Source organism: Peromyscus maniculatus, chromosome 1, assembly GCF_049852395.1.
Source record: "Peromyscus maniculatus bairdii isolate BWxNUB_F1_BW_parent chromosome 1, HU_Pman_BW_mat_3.1, whole genome shotgun sequence".
Lineage (NCBI taxonomy): Eukaryota > Metazoa > Chordata > Mammalia > Rodentia > Cricetidae > Peromyscus > Peromyscus maniculatus.
Window position 1 is genome coordinate 133,538,158 of NC_134852.1, and position 18,944 is coordinate 133,557,101.

General features: G+C 45.1%; 1 protein-coding gene and 1 non-coding gene across 5 annotated transcripts in view; one reads left to right on the top strand and one right to left on the bottom strand.

Annotated features, from left to right (window-relative positions):
* The window catches only part of Lcmt1 (leucine carboxyl methyltransferase 1), a 68,814-nt gene that overhangs the window by 8,875 nt on the left and 40,995 nt on the right, over nt 1-18,944 (top strand). The window contains exon 1 of one of the 4 annotated variants that reach the window (XM_006980361.4): nt 4,822-5,081. The exons of the other annotated variants lie outside the window; for them this stretch is intronic. Coding sequence (XP_006980423.1) covers nt 4,975-5,081 — 107 coding nt within the window. The 5' untranslated portion in view covers nt 4,822-4,974. Of the gene's footprint in view, nt 1-4,821; nt 5,082-18,944 lie in introns of those variants that run through there. 4 annotated transcript variants of the gene reach the window in all.
* On the bottom strand, nt 9,685-9,788 carry LOC121826973 (U6 spliceosomal RNA). The gene has a single exon (XR_006069124.1). It is a non-coding gene; the product is annotated as a U6 spliceosomal RNA (small nuclear RNA).

Consider the following 18,944-nt stretch of genomic DNA (forward strand, 5'->3'; position numbering starts at 1 on the left):
AAACCAAGGCCAAGCATTCATAACTAGTAAGAAGTTCTTTGTGCCAAGATTTGGGAGCTGGTTTGTGGTCCAAGAGAAAACCTGCTACACCCCGTCATGATGATAAATGAACTGAACCTCTGAAACTGTAAGCAAGCCACCCCAATTAAATTTTTTTTTGTTTTTTGTTTTTATAAGAGTTGCTGTGGTCATGGTGTCTCTTCACAGTGATAGTAAACCCTAAGACAGCTAGCTATGGGAAAAAATAATACTGTGATGAGTTTCATCAGCTATGATGGTGGCAGCAACATCCATAAATTTAAAAATTTTTCAAGACAGGGTTTATTCTGTGTAGCCCTGGCTGTCCTGGAACTCACTGTGTAGGCCAAGTTGGTGTTGAACTCAGATATCTACCTGCCTCTGCCTCCCGAGTGCTGGGATTAAAGGGGTGGGCCACCACTGCCCGGCTGCACAGATACTCTTTATAAAATTTATGTATTTTTATTTTATGTACATTGATGTTTTGCCTGCATGTATATCTGTGTGAGGGTGTCAGTTTTGGAGTTATAGACAGTTATTAGCTGCCATGTGGGTGCTGGGAATTGAACCCAGGTCCTCCGGAAAAGAGTCAGTGCTCTTAACTGCTGAGCCATCTCTCCAACCCCACACAAACACTTATAGAAGTTCACTCAATTGATCCCTAGGTTAGTAAGGGATCTAAGGGAAGAGTGATTCTCCTGTACCACATCATCTAGCAAGGGGCTGAAAACAGGAAGGTTACCCTAGCATCAGGTCAAATATGCTAGAGAGTACTATTTTGGCTCCAATTTGTAGGAAGGATGTCTTCATGCTTAGCTGTTGCTGCTGCCTCCATGGCCCAAGGGCTAATGTGTATCTTGTATAGGTTCACAAGCTCAGGGTCTTTGAGAGCCTCCACTGCCAGAAAAGCCCAGAATGTGGCCAGGATGTATGCCATTCTAATGGCAGTAGTACACGGCCAAGAAAGTGATTCGCATTAGAAGTCCGTAGACAATTTATAATTACGTTGGTTTACCCAGAAACTCCAGGAAACGTGAGTGGATAGCACTAAGGTCACTGAAGGAGTCTCTAACGATAACAGCAGGAGTGCCTGTTGATTTTATTTCAGAGAAATTCTGGTGCTTTTTGTTGTTGCCACACCTATGCAAGGCAGGCTGAGTTGTTAGTAACAGCATAGGTATGCTTAAGTTAAACTTCTAAACAAAGACCATGTTCCCATGATAATCCAAAAAGGACTAGAAGATAGTGTTTAATAAGTGTTTCACAGGAGACTGTCATAATGTAATGTTGTCTTATACACTTGGAGAAAGGCAGAGGTGTTAGGGTCATCCCAACAAAGGTTTTTTTTTAATGGCAGGGTTGTTCAGGTACCCTGAGGTATCCTGTCCCTTTCAAGGTGAAAGCAAATTGTGACTGAAGGGGCATTCAAAGAGGTAAAACATATTAATCAAATCTAGACTTTATGGGACTGATATCCCGGACAACTTGTTGTTGATATATTTATTACCTACTGACACCCACAGGTGATGTACAGTTCCAAGCTGGGACACTAAGCCTGTGAAGTGCTTTGCAGAGGACCACTTCAGGAAAAGGCATTTTGTTTCCTGTGATGGTTAGTGTTAAATGTCAGCTTGACGGAATCTATAATTTCTCGGGAGATGGGCTTCTGGAAATGTCTGTAGATGATTCTCTTGATGATATTATTTGAGGGAGAAAGACCCACACACTATGGGTGGCACTATTCTCTGCCTGGATCCCCTCCATTATATAAATGGAGGAATGGAGCTGAGCCACAGCATGTATCCACTGCTCTCTGCTTACTGATTGTGGATTGGTGTGACCAGTAAGCCTCCTGGTCCTGCCGATATGCCTTCTGTTGTTGATTGTTTTTGCTCTTTTGGGGGGCCTGTTACCCAACTCTCCAATGAATCACATATGAAGGCTTATTCTTAATTATAAATGCCTGGTCTTTGTAGCTAGAGTTTTCCTGCCTTGCCCACAGTCAGGACAAATCTTTGTCACCCGTCAGTCCCACAGCTGCTCAGACCCAACCAAGTAAACACAGAGACTTATATTGCTTACAAACTGTATGGCCGTGGCAGGCTTCTTGCTAACTGTTCTTATAGCTTAAATTAATCCATTTCCATAAATCTATACCTTGCCACGTGGCTCATGGCTTACCAGCATCTTCACATGCTGCTTGTCCTGGTGGCGGCTGGCAGTAACTCCTTCTACCTTCCTGTTCTTTCTTTTCTCCTCTCTGGTAGTCCTGCCTATACTTCCTGCCTAGCCACTGACCAATCAGTGTTTTATTTATTGACCAATCAGAGCAACACATTTGCTATACAGAACATCCCACAGCAGGTCTTAGTTTGGCTTGTTTCTTGCCAGCTTTTCTTAAATTATCCCTTTTACCCTTTGCCTCTGGCTTTTTCATTTCCTTACTTCTGTGTATCTTACTTTTACTCTGTGACTGGCTCCTAGCATCCTCCTCTCCTCCTCTTGCTCTTTCTTCCTTCCTCCTAGATTTCTCCTTCTATATAGTCTCTTTGCCTGCCGTTCCCACCTTTCCTTTCTCCTGCCTTGCTATTGACCATTCAGTTCTTTATTAGACCATCAGGTGTTTTAGACAGACAAGGTAACCGAGCTTCACAGAGTTCAACGAATGTAACATAAACAAAAGTAACACACCTGAAAACAGCATTCCACAACAGCCGTCCCTGCCTGTTCCCATGTCTCTCTTGCCATTGATCCTTCTGGAGCTGTGTGCTAGTTGGAGTAAGAATGACCTCATAGGCTCATATCATATATTTGAATGCTTGGTTCCTAGTGGTGGAACTGTTTTGGGAGGGGTTAGGAAGTGGTGAGACCTTGTTGGAGGAGATGTGCTACTGGGCTGGGCTTTGAGGTTTCAAAAGTCTGCAGCAGGCCCAGTCTCTCTCTCAGTCACTCACTGGCTCTGCATCCATCCCTCCTTCTGTCCCCGCCCTTCCCCTTCACTCTCTTTCTCTCTGCCTCCAACTTTCAGATAAGATGTAAGCTCTCATCTACTATCCCAGCACCATGCCTGCCTCCATGCTGTCTTGCTCACCACTATGATAGCCATGAACTCATCCTCTAAAACTGTGAGCAAGCCTTTAATTAAATTCTTTCTTTTATAAGCTGCCTTGGTCATGGTGTCTCTTCACAGTGATAGAACAGTGACTAAGACACAGTGTAAGCAAAATACAGTATTTGTCCTTTAAGTTGCTTTCATCAGGGTACTTTATCATAACACCTCAGGATTATCTCCTACATTTCAAACTCCAGTTGTTTTATTGTCATCCCCCTGAAGTATCAGCGATTACTTGTGTCTCCAGTGAATAGTAAGTAAAACTAAATATATGAACACATATATTGATTTATTATTTTCCTTTTTAAAAGACTGAGTCAGGATGTAGTTCATTTGGTATAGTATTTGCCTAGAATGCACAAAGCTCTGGGTTTGAGCCTCAACAGTTTACAGTTTGCATGTGGTGATGCATTTCTACAGTCCCAGTACTGGATAAGTGGAGGCAGGAGGATTAGAAGTTCAAGGTCATTTTTGGCCATAGTTACAAGCCAGGCTGGGTTATAGGAGAAACCATCTACATTTTTAAAAAATTCGAAATAGATTCTTGCTATATTATCCATGTTGACTTCAATATGAGGCTCAAGGGGTCCTTATTACTCAAGTTTTCCAAGAACCTGGAGTGTGTGTGTGTGTGTGTGTGTGTGTGTGTGTGTGTGTGTGTGTGTGTGTGTTTCTGGTCTTAGACCCAAAACCTTGGAAAGGATGGGCAAGGGCTTATCACTGCCCTATCTCCACAGAATTTTTGTGGGCATGATTCAAACTTCATAAAACTGGAGCTTATCATTTACTCACTAACAAACAACAGACAAAATGAAACATACCCCCTTCAATTTTATTTAGAAAGTGTTTTATAGTGATGCATCATGAAATACTGTAAAGCACATTTGAATATGCACAATTATGAAACATATATACTCATTTGAGAAACTGAGCTCCTTCTCAAGTTTCACCGGCTTCTCTCCTCCCACCTCCCTCATTTTATGTCATCTAGACCTTGATTCCTATTTACTAAGAATAGTATTGTGCCCATGTACTATTTTTATTACATACCTGTTATCAAAAATTATTTTTGCTTGGCTTGAACTTTATAAACATGTAAAATATCTCTCACGGAACATCCGTTGTTTCTGAAACAGAGGTCAAAGGATTTTTGTACTCCCTAACCCTAGTTTACTGTCACGGTTCAGTTTTCCATGCTATTTTTTTTACAACGTTTCCCCTCCGTTGCCGAGAACCCTGCTCAGGTAAACGTTCTGAGCTACATCCCTAGCCACTTCCTAACATCTCAAAGGCAAGGAACCTGGTACAGTGTTAACGCCCTCTAAAATTTGTTACATTGTTGAATGACACTGAGTCGCGACAGAAAGACTTTAAACTTGTTTCTTCTGGATGGCTTTTCTGCTCTTCATCCCAGTTCTAAGGATCCTGCTCCCACTTCTGCTCTGAGTTGAGTTTATAAAAGTTCCTGGCCAGCGAAAAAGCAAAAGGCAAACTCAGAGCACCTAACACTACATTTCCCAGAGAGCATCGCAGCTCACCCAGCCGCTCAGGGCTCTCTTTAGAAACTTCCGGGTTGTGTAGGCGGAGCCTAAAGAGCCTTCCAATGAGCAGCTCCGTGGTCTGACTGGCGAGGCGCTTGGTCTAAGAACGTCACGACCCAGGCGCCAATCAGCAGGAAGGTGTCTGGGCGGCCGGCGGGGGCGGCGTCACTGGGCTGCGCCCGCCTAGCGCGCCTTGTCCCTGCTGCTCTGGTCTGTGTCTGTGTCTTGCCGCGTCTCCCACTGCTCGCCGCCCCCCGTTTCCATGTCCCTGGTGGGTGCCGCACCCCAGAACATCCCACGATCATGGCCACCAGCTCGAGGGAGTCCTCGTTCTCTTCCTGCGCTTCAAGCTCTGACATTGATGACGAGGGAGTGCGCGGCACCTGCGAAGATGCTTCTCTCTGCAAGAGGTGCCTGGGGGCGCGGGGTTCAGGATGGGCGTCGGGGTCCCGGGCCTAGGTGGCAAACGGGCCACTGTCCAAGGCACACGCTTGGACACTGGGAAGGAGCTGCCGCACCCACCTGGAGCGGCCCTCGCTTGACACCTGGGAAGTGCACCGAGCAGGGAGGGGTTCATTTAAGTTATAATTACCGAGCGTGTGTGTGTGAGTGAACCTGGGGTACCACGACTGGGAGTAAGGAGCTGAACAAAGCTTACTTGATCTTGGCCTTCAGGTAAGACGGGGTGTGTTGCAAGTATTAACTGCAGCGTTGATGGGTTGGAAATGCAAATTTTCTTTGCTTTAGGTTACAACCTGTTAAAATCGGTCATGATTTCCCACTGTGCACTTGAAACTCAGGCCTGTGAGGATAGATGGTAGGTCCTGGGCTCCGCAGTGTGTGTTTGTAGAGTCAGTACTACACACATGCCACAGTATTTGTGCAGTGGTAGCAGATGGTGGTGAGGCATTGCCAGTGCAGGTGTGCCTAGAGAAAACACAAAGCTTGCATGTCATTCATTAATTTTTTCTTGCAGCGAAGTTATTGAGATATTACATTGTGCTAGGTCTTTACTTTGAGCTAATTGGTAGGGTTTCAGTGATTTTGAATACTTAAGGAACAAAGCAGACATGGTGTGGACCTACTAGACGACTCACAGCCTAGTTGGAAGGAAACACTCATCATTTAGTGTTGGGCTCTTGGAGATTCAGCAGCGTCTTTAGAGTTTGAAATTTATACAGGGATGTTTAAACTGGCAGGAAAAGACTGAAACAGGGGAGTAGGACAATGTTTAGAACAAGGGCGGAGTGTGGGCTTTAGAACAATTAGGACAATGCCCTGGAATAGGAGGAGTAAGCTGGGGGCCAGAGAGGTATTATGGGGTGGGGAATACAAGCTTTTGAGTGAAGTCTTTTTGCAGGATCCTAGAAACTAAGCATAGGGATTTAAAGCATCAATTCTGGAGCCAGACTCTGCCCAAGCTGTATAAACTTGGGCAAGTTCCTAACTTTAAAAAATGTGTGTGTTTGTGGTGTATGTGCACGCATATGTATGTGTGGGTGAATATACCTGTGGATGCTGGAGGGGGATGCTGGGTGTCCTGCTCTATCACCCTGCCTTGTTCCCTTGAGATAGGATCTCTCACTGAACCAGAGACTCACCTTTTTAGCTAGACCGGCTAGGTAGCAAACCTTAGCAATCTCAGCAATCTCATCCCTTTCCTCTCCCCACAGCTCTGGGGATACAAGTATGTGCACTCATGCCCTTCTTTTTAATTGGTGCTGGGGATCCAACTCAGGTCCTCACGCTTGTACAAAAAGTATTCTTACCCACTGAGCCATCTCCCCAGCCCCCTAACTTTTTTTTTTTTTTTCTTGGCCTTAGTTTTCTTGTCTCTGAAGTAGGGTTGAAGTAGGGCTGGGAGATAGCTTTATTGGTAAAGTGGACCTGAGTCCATATCTCCACCATCCATTAAAAAAACTGGGCATGGCATGCCTGTAACCCCAGCCCAGGGAGGTGGAGACAAGGAGATCCCTGGAGCTTAACGACCAGCTAGTCTAGTCAAATTGGCAAGTTCCAGGTTCAGTGAGAAACCCTGTCTCAAAAAATAAAGTGGGCCGGGCGGTGGTGGCGCACGCCTTTAATCCCAGCACTCGGGAGGCAGAGCCAGGCGGATCTCTGTGAGTTCGAGGCCAGCCTGGGCTACCAAGTGAGTTCCAGGAAAGGCGCAAAGCTACACAGAGAAACCCTGTCTCGAAAAAACCAAAAAAAAAAAAAAAAAAAAAAAAAAAGTGGAAAGTGATAGAGGAAGACACCTAACACCAACCTCAGGGCTATGCATGTGATACTTAGTTACACACACCTGCACATACCGGTACACACGTGTATATCACACAGTACAAAACAAAAAACACAAAAGAAAGTGGAGATGACAGTGCTGGTTTCTTAAGCGCTTTTGAAGATCTAGTGGTATTTATTGTCTTTAGAGTAGTTGGGCATATAGTGGGTGCTTGTGTTATGCATTCAGAGCTTCTCTGCACCGGGCCCTCATCATGAGAATCTGTATATTTTTAAAAACATCTATCTGTGTGTCTAAGTCAGTTCACACTGTGCTGGCAGGGGTTGCCTGCAGAGGCCGGAAGAGGGTGTCCGGTCCCCTAGAGCTGGAGTTATAGGCAGTTGTAAACCACCCAGTGTGAGTGCTGGGAGTTGAACTTGGGGTTCAGTATTTGATCTTAACCACTGAGCCATTTCTTCAGCCCCCATGAATTAATCCTTAAGGTATACTTAAGGATTCGGTGTCTTTGGTTTTTGTCATGCTGTGATCAGCATCCTTGAATTTTTTTTAAAAATTACATTTATTCACTTCGTGTATGTCAGCAGATAGTGTAGGGCAGTCAGTGGCCCTCAACCTTCATGATGCTGCGGCCCTTTGACACAGTTCCTCATGTTGTGGTGAGCCCCCACCATAAAATTATTTTCACTGCTACTTCATAACTGTAAATTTGCTACTGTTATGAATCGTGTTATAAATATCTGTGTTTTCCAGTGGTTTTAGGCAACCCCTGTGACAGGGTCATTTGACCCCCCTCAAGGGGTCGCAACTTGCAGGTTGAGAACTGCTGTTGTAGGGTGAGTCAATTCTTTCCTTTTACCCTCCTGAGGATTGAACTCAGGTCATCAGATTTGGTTGCAAGCTCCTTTTCTTATTGAACCATTCTTGCCTGTGAGATCAGCATCTTCATTGTGTCACATAAAACTTTTCAATTTGCCAAAAGTTGTGATATCACTTGATGATTGCTTTTGGGACATAGGAACAAAGTATTCTTTTTGTCTAAGTCTCTCTCTCTCTCTTTCTCTCTCTCTCTCTCTCTCTCTCTAAATATGGGGATCATACAGTTAACATATCTTTTGGATGTGAGGATTAAGTGAGATAATTGATGCCAAAAGATTGATGCAAATGTACCAATTGATAATTTGGTACAAAGTGAAGTTGTCAAAAACTTACTGGTAATAGTTTGGATTTTTGTTTTGATTGAAGTTGCTGACCATGTAGTAGCAGTGGATCTGGCTGGTTTCTGCCACCCTGAGTTATAGCACCATATCCTGAAACAACAGTTACAAAGTCCGCCCACCTCCCAGGGCACCTACAGTTCTGTCACTGTGTTTTGGTTTGCTCCCTCCTTTGGTATGTACATGAAGTTGTGATGTGTTGTGTTGAAATGTTGTCTGTGTCAGAGGTTGGATGAGGATTGAATGTGGAATGTTTTCGGCAATGGCTCTAGCAGATGTTTCAGATTGTTGCCACTTTCACCCTTGGAGCCATCAAGCCATCAGCATCATGGCGCACTCTATATGTCAGGTTTATGTTTACCAGTTGATTTGCTATAGCAGCAGCCAGTGGAAGACTGACCATCATAGCTGACTCTCCCTGATGTTGAATGTGGTTTAGCTCCAATCAGTTTGACAAGGTTTGATTCCTGTTGTGTCACTGTTGGGAGAGGGTACCTTTGAGAACTGTTGAGGTCTTTAAAATGACAATGCATTTTTTTTCCTTTTTGGTGTGTATATGTATGAATATTAGTGTGTCTGTGGATGTTGGTATTGTGTGTGTGTGCGCGCACACATGTGGAGACTGGAAAAGGATGTTGTAAATATTCTTTATCATGTCCTGTTCCTTTGAGGCAGGGTCTCTTGCTGAACCAGGAGCTTTTGTTTTCCAACTCGGTTTACAACCTACAAGCCCCATCAGTCGCCCTCGCACCCTACCCTGGGATTACACGAATGTGCAAGACCAGGCTTGGCTTTTTGTGGGTGTGCTGAGATGCTTGCTTTTAACACTAACCATCTCGCCAACCCTGGATATTATATTTCTTGAAGGAAGGAGTTCTCATTCTTTGGGACTTGGTTGGTTGTTGTGAGAGTGGGATATTCTCCACCTCATTATGACACAGTCAAGGGGTCCTTGCCAGGCTGCTGCCTTGCTGTTTGAACTTCTAGCCGCCAGAATCATTTGCCAAAAGAACCTCTTTGCCTTTTAAGGTCCTAAGCCCAATTATTTTGTTATAGCAGCATGTGTCTTCTCCTCATGTTCATCATGCTTGCTCCAGTTGCTCTGGTTTTTGTTTACCGTGCCCCAGTGTCCACCATAGCTGCACTATTTCCTCTGGGATGAGTGCTCCATATTCAATAGCCCCCTTCAGTTCATCAGCCTCCTTGTAGCCACTCGCTGTGCCTGAACGTTGATGCTTCCCCATGGATGTCCTTTCCTGAAGCCTTAAGTGGTCCCTCTTGTTTCTCCTCTAGTATCCCCAAGGATGAGGTGTTTGAGATGTGTTCTCGGTGCTGTTTGTTACCCTTCCCATTTTCTGAGGTTCATTATGTCCAGCTGGATCACTTCCCCAATGGCTGTTTTTTACCCTTTCCCAGTTACTCAGCTGATTCCTTGAAGATTTGGGTGCATGGCTCACTTCTTCTATTCTTCCTTATTTCTTCTTTCTAGGCATGGGCCTTGGGGCAACCTCTCCAAATCCCACAGCTGGTTGTTGTCAGACAACCTTTTTAGGAAGGGTACAAAATATGGAGCACTTCAAAACTTTTTGTATCCTCTTTGCACAAAGGCCATACTAACCTCTGTGTTGTTGAAGTTTTAGATTATGTGTTGCTGAAAGGAGCACCTTCCTTAATTCTTGATACAGCCCCTAGGTGAGCTCAGTGTCCCTGTAAGCGCCCAGTGAATCCTTTGTGACCACCCTTTCCCACCAGGATATCCTGGATCTCCATCCTGGGGTACAGCCTTCCTCCTTTGCAGTTGGCTTAGTTATTGGAGCTCTGCCCACTTTCCCCAGGATCATGGCTTTCCCTATCCTCAAGTCAGAACCTAAAGTTCACAGTCCATCCTTTGGCAGTTGATTGGCAGTGCCCATATCTCTTGTCCTTTGGTCTTAGTAGACCTCTTGAGTGGAGTAGGTGAGTAGCTAGAAGGCAGACAATAGCAAGGAGTGGTCCTGCTGGGTATGGTGGATCTCAGAGAAATGTCACAACTTCTGGTTTCATTTCTTCCTGGAATACTTATAAAACACATAGTAGGGCAACTTGATACTACTGTGAATTTGTATCTGCTAGCCCTATCTGCTCCCCTAACAGGTTGTTATATAGTATGCTTCTCTGGACAACTCACTCTTACTCTTTTTTAAAAAATTCTGTTTGTGTCTGTGTCTGTTCATGCACATGTGTGCATATACATGTGTGTGCGCTCATTTGTGTACTGGCACATGTGCACATGTATGTGCATGTGGACATCAGAGTTGGATGTCAGGTGGCTTCCTCTGTTGTAGTCCACTTTATTTTTTGAGGAAGAGTCTCTCACTGAATCTGGAGCTCATAGATTCAGCTAAATTCTCGGACCAGTGAGCTCCAGGGGTCTACTTATCTCTATCTCCCTCAGAACCAGGTGGCAGTTGCAGTTTCTGGCTTTTTCCATGAATGTTGGGGATCTAAACTTTGCTTGCACAGGAAGAGCTTTGTTTGCTAGGAACTCTGGGATTATAGATCCTCATGCTAGGTGTCTGGCTGTTTGGGTGTGTTCTGGGTCCTGGGGGTTAAAACTCAGACCCTCATGCTTGTGTGTCAAGCACTTTTGCCCTCTAAACCACCTCCCGAGCACCTGGTGTGTTTGTTTTTGAGATAAGGTTTCATTGTGTAGCCCAGACAGGTCTTGATCTCCTGTCCTCTGTCTCAGTTTTATGAGTAGCTGGGACTAAATTTCATGACAACTGTATCTACTTCAAACTTGACCCCCCCCCCCCCCCCCCGCCCCAGTATACTGCTTACAAAGACCACAGAAGCCTTCAAGTGGGACTGACTAATGTCCCTCCAGGAGCCTTAACAGTCCTTTCCTGTGGTGACATTTGTTTTTGTCCTGTAGAGCACACCTGTAGCCAGAGAAGATGAGTTTAATAGTTGTAGTCTTTCAATAAGACGGGGTAGGAAATACTTCTTAGGATGTGTGCTTCCGCTGGGTTGTTTGTAGGAGGGTCCACGAAACAGATTTGCAGTGGCTCAAGAGCCAGGCAGCTCTGTTGGGGTGGGACACTCAGGCGTGTTAGAAGGTTTGTCTGGAGAAGGATTGAAACTGTAAAAGAAAAATTGTCAGCTGGGAGAGAGGGATGGTATTTTTGTAGGTGACACAGTGCCTGTGCTAGTTAGTTTTTTGTCAACTTGATGTAAGCTTGGGTCATCTAGGAAGAAGGAACCTCAATTGAAAACATGTTTCCGTGAGTTTGGCTTGTAGGCAAATCTATGGGGCGTTTTTTGGATTCATGATTGATGGAGGAGGGCCCAGCCCGCTATGAGCAAGTGACAGTGCTACCCCTGGGCAAGTGATCCTGAGTTATATAAGGAAGCAGGATGAGCAAGCCATGGAGAGCAAGCCAGTAAGCAGTGTTCCTCCAGGGCTTCTGCTTTGGGGCTTACCCCAACTTTCATTTATGATAGACTATGATCAGGGCATGTAAGCCAAAAAAATCCTTTCCTCCCTAAGTTGTTTTTGGTCATGGTGTTTTATCACAGCAATAGTAAGCAAACTAAGACAGTGATCTTGTCTTTAATTTGTGCTTAGAATTCAGCTGTGCACATATTCTGCACCATTTGTTACTCTTGCAGAATGCCTTGTGTTAGTGTTCTGTAAGATTGTTATGTCCAGCAGGAAAATAGCATGGCCTTGCTGTGGGTGCCAAGCCAGCTACCCTCAGATGAAGGCCTGGCTCATGCTAGCCAGCCAGTTCCTAGAGGTCAAGGCTGCTTTCCTTGCACAGTGGAAGAGGTGAATCTTCACGGTATACACAGAGGCTGCCAGGTATGAGAAGAAGCATGGACATTGAGGCAGAGCAATATGTTAGGGGAACTTGCCAGAGGTGGAAAAGGGCAGCAGGAGAGGATTCTGCAGAGGGATGATGGCACGACCCACAGAGGGTGGGCTCTGTCCTCAGAGATGCAAGTGGGTGGACCGACATGGTCTAGCAGCACTCTTCTGTTAGCTGTGCAGGAGGTGGCTGGTGACACGGGAGCTCTCTCTTTACCACAGCCCAGTTCTTCACCTCCCTCCCTCAGTCCCTGAATATGTATCTTTATTCTGCCTGCTGGTCAGGGTCATTTTTATAGTCACAAATGTCATCCTGTCACTTGAAAGTCTTCCAGATCTCAATCAACCACAGGAACAAATATCTACATACAGTGTGATGTTTTACCCACTGTGCCTTATGATCTGCTGACTCTCTACTAGACATCTGTCTAATTAGAAATCTCCACTCAGATGTCTCAGAATGGCCTCAGATGCCCTACTGCTAACCCCCTGCTAAAGATTACCCTAGCCTGTTCTTCCTCTGCTGTCCACCCCTCAGCACAGTGATCTCTGGTCATCAGTTCACAGGAAAACATGGAGACATGGTCTTGGAAGTCCTCCATTTATATGGTCTGTTACCTAGATCTGTTATTTTTCCTCCCAAAGTATTTCTGGAATCTTCTTCTTTTTTTTTTTCCCACCTCTGCTTCTGGTTTCTCAGTGCAAGGTGAGGTGAGGTGTGATCTGAGTTAAGGCACTAGTTTGCCTCCTGGGCTTCCTTGGTCACGCTTTCTTCTAATATGTATGTCATAGTGAAGCCAGACGTCTGTGAAAGACTGGATGGATCATATCCCTTCCAGGCTTAATGGTTTCCTATTGATAATGACCTTACCCAGTTGGCAGGGTCCTCCTTGTTCTGACTGTGCCCCAGCATCACTTCATTTGACTCTGCCTTCGTCTGTGCTCTCCTTCCTCAGAACCATTGAGCATGCCCGTCCCTCTGCTTCAGATGAGTTTATTTCATGTCATTTTACAGATCTGTACATTCATTCACCCAGAATTCTTTAGTGAGTGCCTGCTTCATTTATGGAAGTGGAGTTCTAGACGGTCAGTACAGAAGTGAATAAACCAACTGGAGCTCTCAGATACCAGACAGGAAACAAGCCACATACCTGTCATGCCAGATGTGATTTGTAGGGAGGGTGACCAGAGAAGGTCCCACTGAGAAGACACATCTACAGCAAACACTTGCAGAAGTTGAAAGAGTAAGCCCTGGGGATATCTGAGGAAACAGTATCCCAGGCAGAAAAGGCCCCCACCCCAGAGCATAGCCTGCTGGACCTGTTCCATAAACAGCAATACAGAGTGATTGAGAGGGAGAAGAGTCTGTGCATGATACATTCTCATAACTTCAAAACATTGTAAATTATTTTATATGTATGAGTGGTTTGCCTACATGTGTGTATGTATACCACATGCACCCCAGGTGCCCACCAAGGTCAGAAGAGGGCATTGGGTCCTCTGGAGTTTCAGATGGTTGTGGCTGATGGGAATCAAACCTGGGTCTTCTAGAAGAACAGCAAGTACTCTTAACCAGGGAGCCAGCTCTCCATCCCCTCTCTTGTAACCTTTCTCTTGTGAGTTAGAGTCTTTAGAGGATTCTGAGCTGGAGAATGAATTGCTGATGGGTTTTAAAAGGATCAGGACAGCTTCTCTGTGGAGAACAGACTGTAGTAGGGATGGAGGCAGGGAGATGAAGATTATCACTGCCAGGAATGTCTTAAGTGAGAGCTGCACTGCAAATCCGTCACATTCTGGATGCTTTTGGAAGGAGGAACAACTGATATAAAGGCCGACAGATGGATGTGGGCGAGACTGAGGACTCTTAAGATGATTCCAGGATGTTTGACTTAGCTCAGCTGGGATGGGGCTCTCGCAAATAGATGCCTCTGATACCCACATGCCATGACCTGCATGGCTTTGGGATTGACCTGATTGGGGTGATAGGGAATGAAGAAATGACAGACTCATAGATGTACAAAAAAGATGGAATTGGATGGGCCATGCTCTCTGAAAATACACTTGCGGTCCAGACACACCGTGTGTTTTATTATGTACTGCTAAAAGAGTTAAGTTAGCTGATCTTTGTAGGAGAGCAGTCTCAGGCTGTAGTCACCCCAGAGGAGGAAGCCATGGTCGATACTTTCAGTACACACCATTGGCATTTGTACAAGGACCAGAAGAAGACCTCGCCATTCCTCCAAGCCTGACCTGGGCAAGGCCTTACCAGTACCATGGGTCTGAGGCATTAAGGTTCATGACATGGCTGTGCTCATATAAGCAGTAAACATTTACTCAGTACTTCATCTGTTCCCCATACCTGTAGTCCTAGCCTTCATCAATTGTTTGTCCAGCACCCCGTGTGTTTTCTTTGTGGTCAGCAGCTCAGGCATAGTTCAGAAATCCATTGCTTAATGTTTGTATCTCCCAGGAGAACAATAAACTCAACACAGAGCAGGGATGCATACCTTTGAGCCGCGTGACACAGGAGCACTTTATAGGGTTACCTCTATGCAAAGCTAGATTTGCCCCCCGGGCTCTGGCCCAGGCCTTTCTGGTGTACTGATTACATCTTTAGAGCTGTGCACCAGAGAGCAAGGTAGAGATTTGGATCTAAAATATTTTCAAAGCAGATTCTACTTTCCATTTCAAGAGAAAATACACTAGTCTAGAAGTGGACCATTCTAGTGAAGATAAATGAGCTTCAAAACTTTCCCATGAATGAAGTAAATTGCATCCTGCTCCCACCTACCTGCCTGCCTTCCCTCCCTCTCTTCTTTCCTCCTTCCCTTCCTCTTTCTGATCTGTTTATCTCTATAGCCCAGGATGGCCTCAGTTTATGACCTTCCTACCCAAGTTGGGAATGCATGCATACCTTCCTTAGCCTGCGACCTTCTCTCTCTCTCTCTCTCTCTCTCTCTCTCTCTCTCTCTCTCTCTCTCTCTCTCTCTCTCTCTCTCTCTCTCTTCCCTCTCTTCCTCCCTCCCTCCCTCCCTCTCCCTTCCTCTCTCTCTCTCTCTCTTTCTCTCTCTCTCTCTCCTTCCCTCTCCTTCCCTCCCTCCTTCCCTCTCTCCCTCTCTCCCTCTCTCTCTCTCTAATTTACATTTGTTTGTACATGTGTGCACATGTATTGGTGCTATGGGATACATGTAGAGGCCATGTATAATTGGTGGGAGTCAGTTCCCTTTCCACATGGGGATTGAACTGAGGTTGTTAATGCTTGGCAGAAAGCACCTTTAGCTGGTAAGCTGTCTCACTGGTTCTAACAGTTTAAGAAGTAAACTGTTAGTGGTGTGTTCTTTATATATTCTGGCTATCAGCCCTCTGTCAGATGTAGGGTTGGTGAAGATCTTTTCCCATTCTGTAGGCTGTCTTGTTGACCGTATCCTTTGCTCTATAAAAGCTTCTCAGTTTCAAAAGGTCCCATTGATTGATTGTTTCTCTCAGTGTCTGTGCTACTGGTGTTATATTTAGGAAGCGATCTCCTGTACCAATGCGTTCAAGACTACTTCCTACTTTCTCTTCTATCAGGTTCAGAGTAACTGGATTTATGTTGAGGTCTTTGATCCACTTGGACTTAAGTTTTGTGCACGGTGACAGATATGGATCTATTTGCAGCCTTCTACACGTTGATATCCAGTTATGCCAGCACCATTTGTTGAAGATGCTTTCTTTTTTCCATTGTGCAGTTTTGGCTTCTTTGTCAAAAATTATATGTTCATAGTTGTGTGGATTAATGTCAGGGTCTTCAATTTGATTCCATTGGTCCACATGTTGGTTTTTATGCCAGTACCAAGCTGTTTTTATTACTGTAGCTCTATAGTAGAGCTTGAGGTCAGGGATCGTGATGCCTCCAGAGGTTGTTTTATTGTACAGGATTCTTTTGGCTATCCTGGGTTTTTTGTTTGATCGGATGGCTAAACACTCTAACTGTTGTGGTAGAACTCTCATCCAATGACTGATGGAAGCGGATGCAGAGATCCATGGCCAGACCCCAGGTAGAGCCCTGGGAGTCCAATCAGCGAGAAAGAAGAGGGATTGAATGAGCAAGAATTGTTGAGACCATGACTGGAAAAAGCACAGAGACAAATAGCCAAACTAGTGGAAACACATGAACTATGAACCAATAGCTGAGGAGCCCCCAACTGGATCAGGCCCTCTGGATAAGTGAGACAGTTGATTAGCTTGAACTGTTTTGGAGGCCCCCAGGCAGTGGGACCGGGACCTGTCCTTAGTGTCTGAGCTGGCTGTTTGGAGCCTGGGACCTATGCAGGGACACTTTGCTCAGCCTGTGTGAAGGGAGGAGGGGACTGGACCTGCCTCCACTGAATCTACCAGGCTGAGCTGAATCCCCAGGGGAGTCCTTGCCCTGGAGGAGATGGGAATGGGAGGTGGGCTAGGGGGAGGGCAGGGGCAGGAGGACGGGAATCCGTGGCTGATATGTAAAATTAAATTATATAAAACAAACAAACAAACAAACAAAACAAATTGTTAATGGTGAGCACTCCCTCCCTTCACGCCTCAATGTGAGCATTTTGTACCTGTGGTTTCACAACAATCTGCCTCATTCTCTTTAGCAGTTGTGCTGTGTCTATGGTATGTTGCACTTCAGTGCTTTTTTAAAAAGCTGTATTAAAATGGTTCCAGTGTTGCTATTAAAATCATGCTGTGTAGCCGAACAGTCAAGAGCTCAACAGGTAAGAGCACTGGCTGCTCTTCTAGAGGACCTGGTGTTATGAATTACTGTGTGTGGGGGAGGGACGAGGGTATCCACAGAAACATGCTGCGCAGGTACAGCAGAGGGCTGAGTATGCACGCCATGCGGGCGGCGGCAGTGGTAATTCACAACCCAGATCCTGCAGACAGAAAGAGAGAGAAGGGGGGAGGGAGAGAGAGAGAGACTGAGGGTGCACACCTCATGGGAGGAAAAGCAGAAGAGAGGGAGAGAGAGGAAGGGGAGGAGTTTTCCCTTAGAATGAGTCTTTTATGGCAGGATGCAGGGCGGAGCTAAGGGGTGGGATTTCAAGGGGTGGATCAGAATATTAACACCTGGGTTCAATTTCCAGCAGCCACATGGCAGCTTACAAACCACCTGTAACTCCAGTTCCAGGGAATCTGACACACTTTTCTGGCCTCTAAGGGAACTGCACACATGTGGTGTATAGACATATATGCAGAGAAAGTCATACTCATCAAATTTCTAAAGAATAGAAAGGAGGAATAAAATCATGTTGTGGCCACCACCTCTTTTCCATTCGCTTTCCAGTAAAAGATTCCTGGGGTGAAGTTACAGAATCATCTCAGAAAGAGGCTATATGAGTTCGCCCAAAATAAACATGCTATGAGTTATGGAATATTCTCAGTTTCTTAAGTTGTTTATCAACTGACAGGTAGAAAATAATCTCTCTTGTTAATTTGTAATGAGTAATAGCTCTTATTTTAATTTATAGTTTCAACTTAGAATGTTCATTTTTTGATCTGTTCCCTGTTGGTTTTATGTGGATACTCACCATTTCATTTTTTCTATTGAATTGTCTTTTTTCTGCTCTCTGGTTTTGTTTTTGTTCTCACAGCATTGGGGATGGAATGTAGGACCTTGGATTAGTGCTAGGCAAGAGCAGCGTTAAGCTACATTCATTCTTATTATTGGTTATGTATATTTTTATTTTTGATTTGTAAGATTTTTTTTTTGTTTGTTTGTTTTTTGTTTTTTCGAGACAGGGTTTCTCTGTGTAGTTTTGTGCCTTTCCTGGAACTCACTTTGTAGACCAGGCTGGCCTCCGAACTCACAGAGATTGGCTTGCCTCTGCCTCCCGAGTGCTGGGATTAAAGGCGTGCGCCACCACTGCCTGGCGATTTGTAAGATCTTTAAACACCAAGGATTGTAATTTTCCTTCTGTATTTGATGAAATATTTTCTGTAAGGCTGATGTGTGTCTTTCAGTTAAATTTGTTGCTTCCAACAGTAGTAATGGAATTTGTCAGTGTTTATGATGCTATTCCTGACACTTGTTAGTGGGGAGAGAGAGAGAGAGAGAGAGAGAGAGAGAGAGAGAGAGAGAGAGAGAGAGAGAGAGAGAGAGAGAGAGAGAGAGCGAGAGAGAGCGCATATGGAAGCATGGAGATGTCAGGTAACTTTTCTTGATCGCTCTCTGCCTTTGTTTTTTTAGATGGGATCTCATGGAGTCTGAAGCTCGTTGGTCAGTTAAGCTCTGGCCAGTGAATGGCAGGGATCTGCCTGTCTCTGCCCCACCCAGTGCTGGGGTAACAGGTGTATGCCACTGTGCCCGAGTTTTACATGGGCCTGGGGATCTCCACTCAGGTCCTTGTTGTGCATGGCAGGCACTTTATCGAGTGAGCCACCTCCCTAGTGCAATCTTTACTTTCTGACTGATCCTTGGGAAGGATTGCCATTCCTATGTGTTCTAAGAGTTGTGTTTTAGCATTTTGGTGGGTTTTATGTTTTGAAATAAGATTATATTATATGTGTTATAAGGCTACAGTGTTAATTTTGCCCCTTATCTGCCGACTGTACTGATTTGAACCATATACTAAATTTTCATATTGTGTGTATGTGTGTGTGTGTGTGTCCACCTTGTTTTGCAGTTGAGATTGCTTTTGTCACTTTGATGGCTGAAATAATTGACCTAAAAGTTACTTACTTGTATGTTACCCAGAGGCCCTTCCCTTGTTTATAAACTTCTCCTAGTTCAGTAGATGAGCTGTGGTTTAGGAAGGAAAAGCAAAAGCAGGAGACGCTGGCAGCAGATGTGTGTCTCGAGCCCCCTTCGTCAAGGGAACAGTATCCTTTGGGGAAAGCCTACTGAATAGACTTGATGTTGTTTTGAGACAGGGTCTCTCCGTGTGGCTCTGGCTGTCCTGGAGCTTTCTGCTGGCCTCAGACTCACAGAGATCCACCTGCCTTAGCCTCC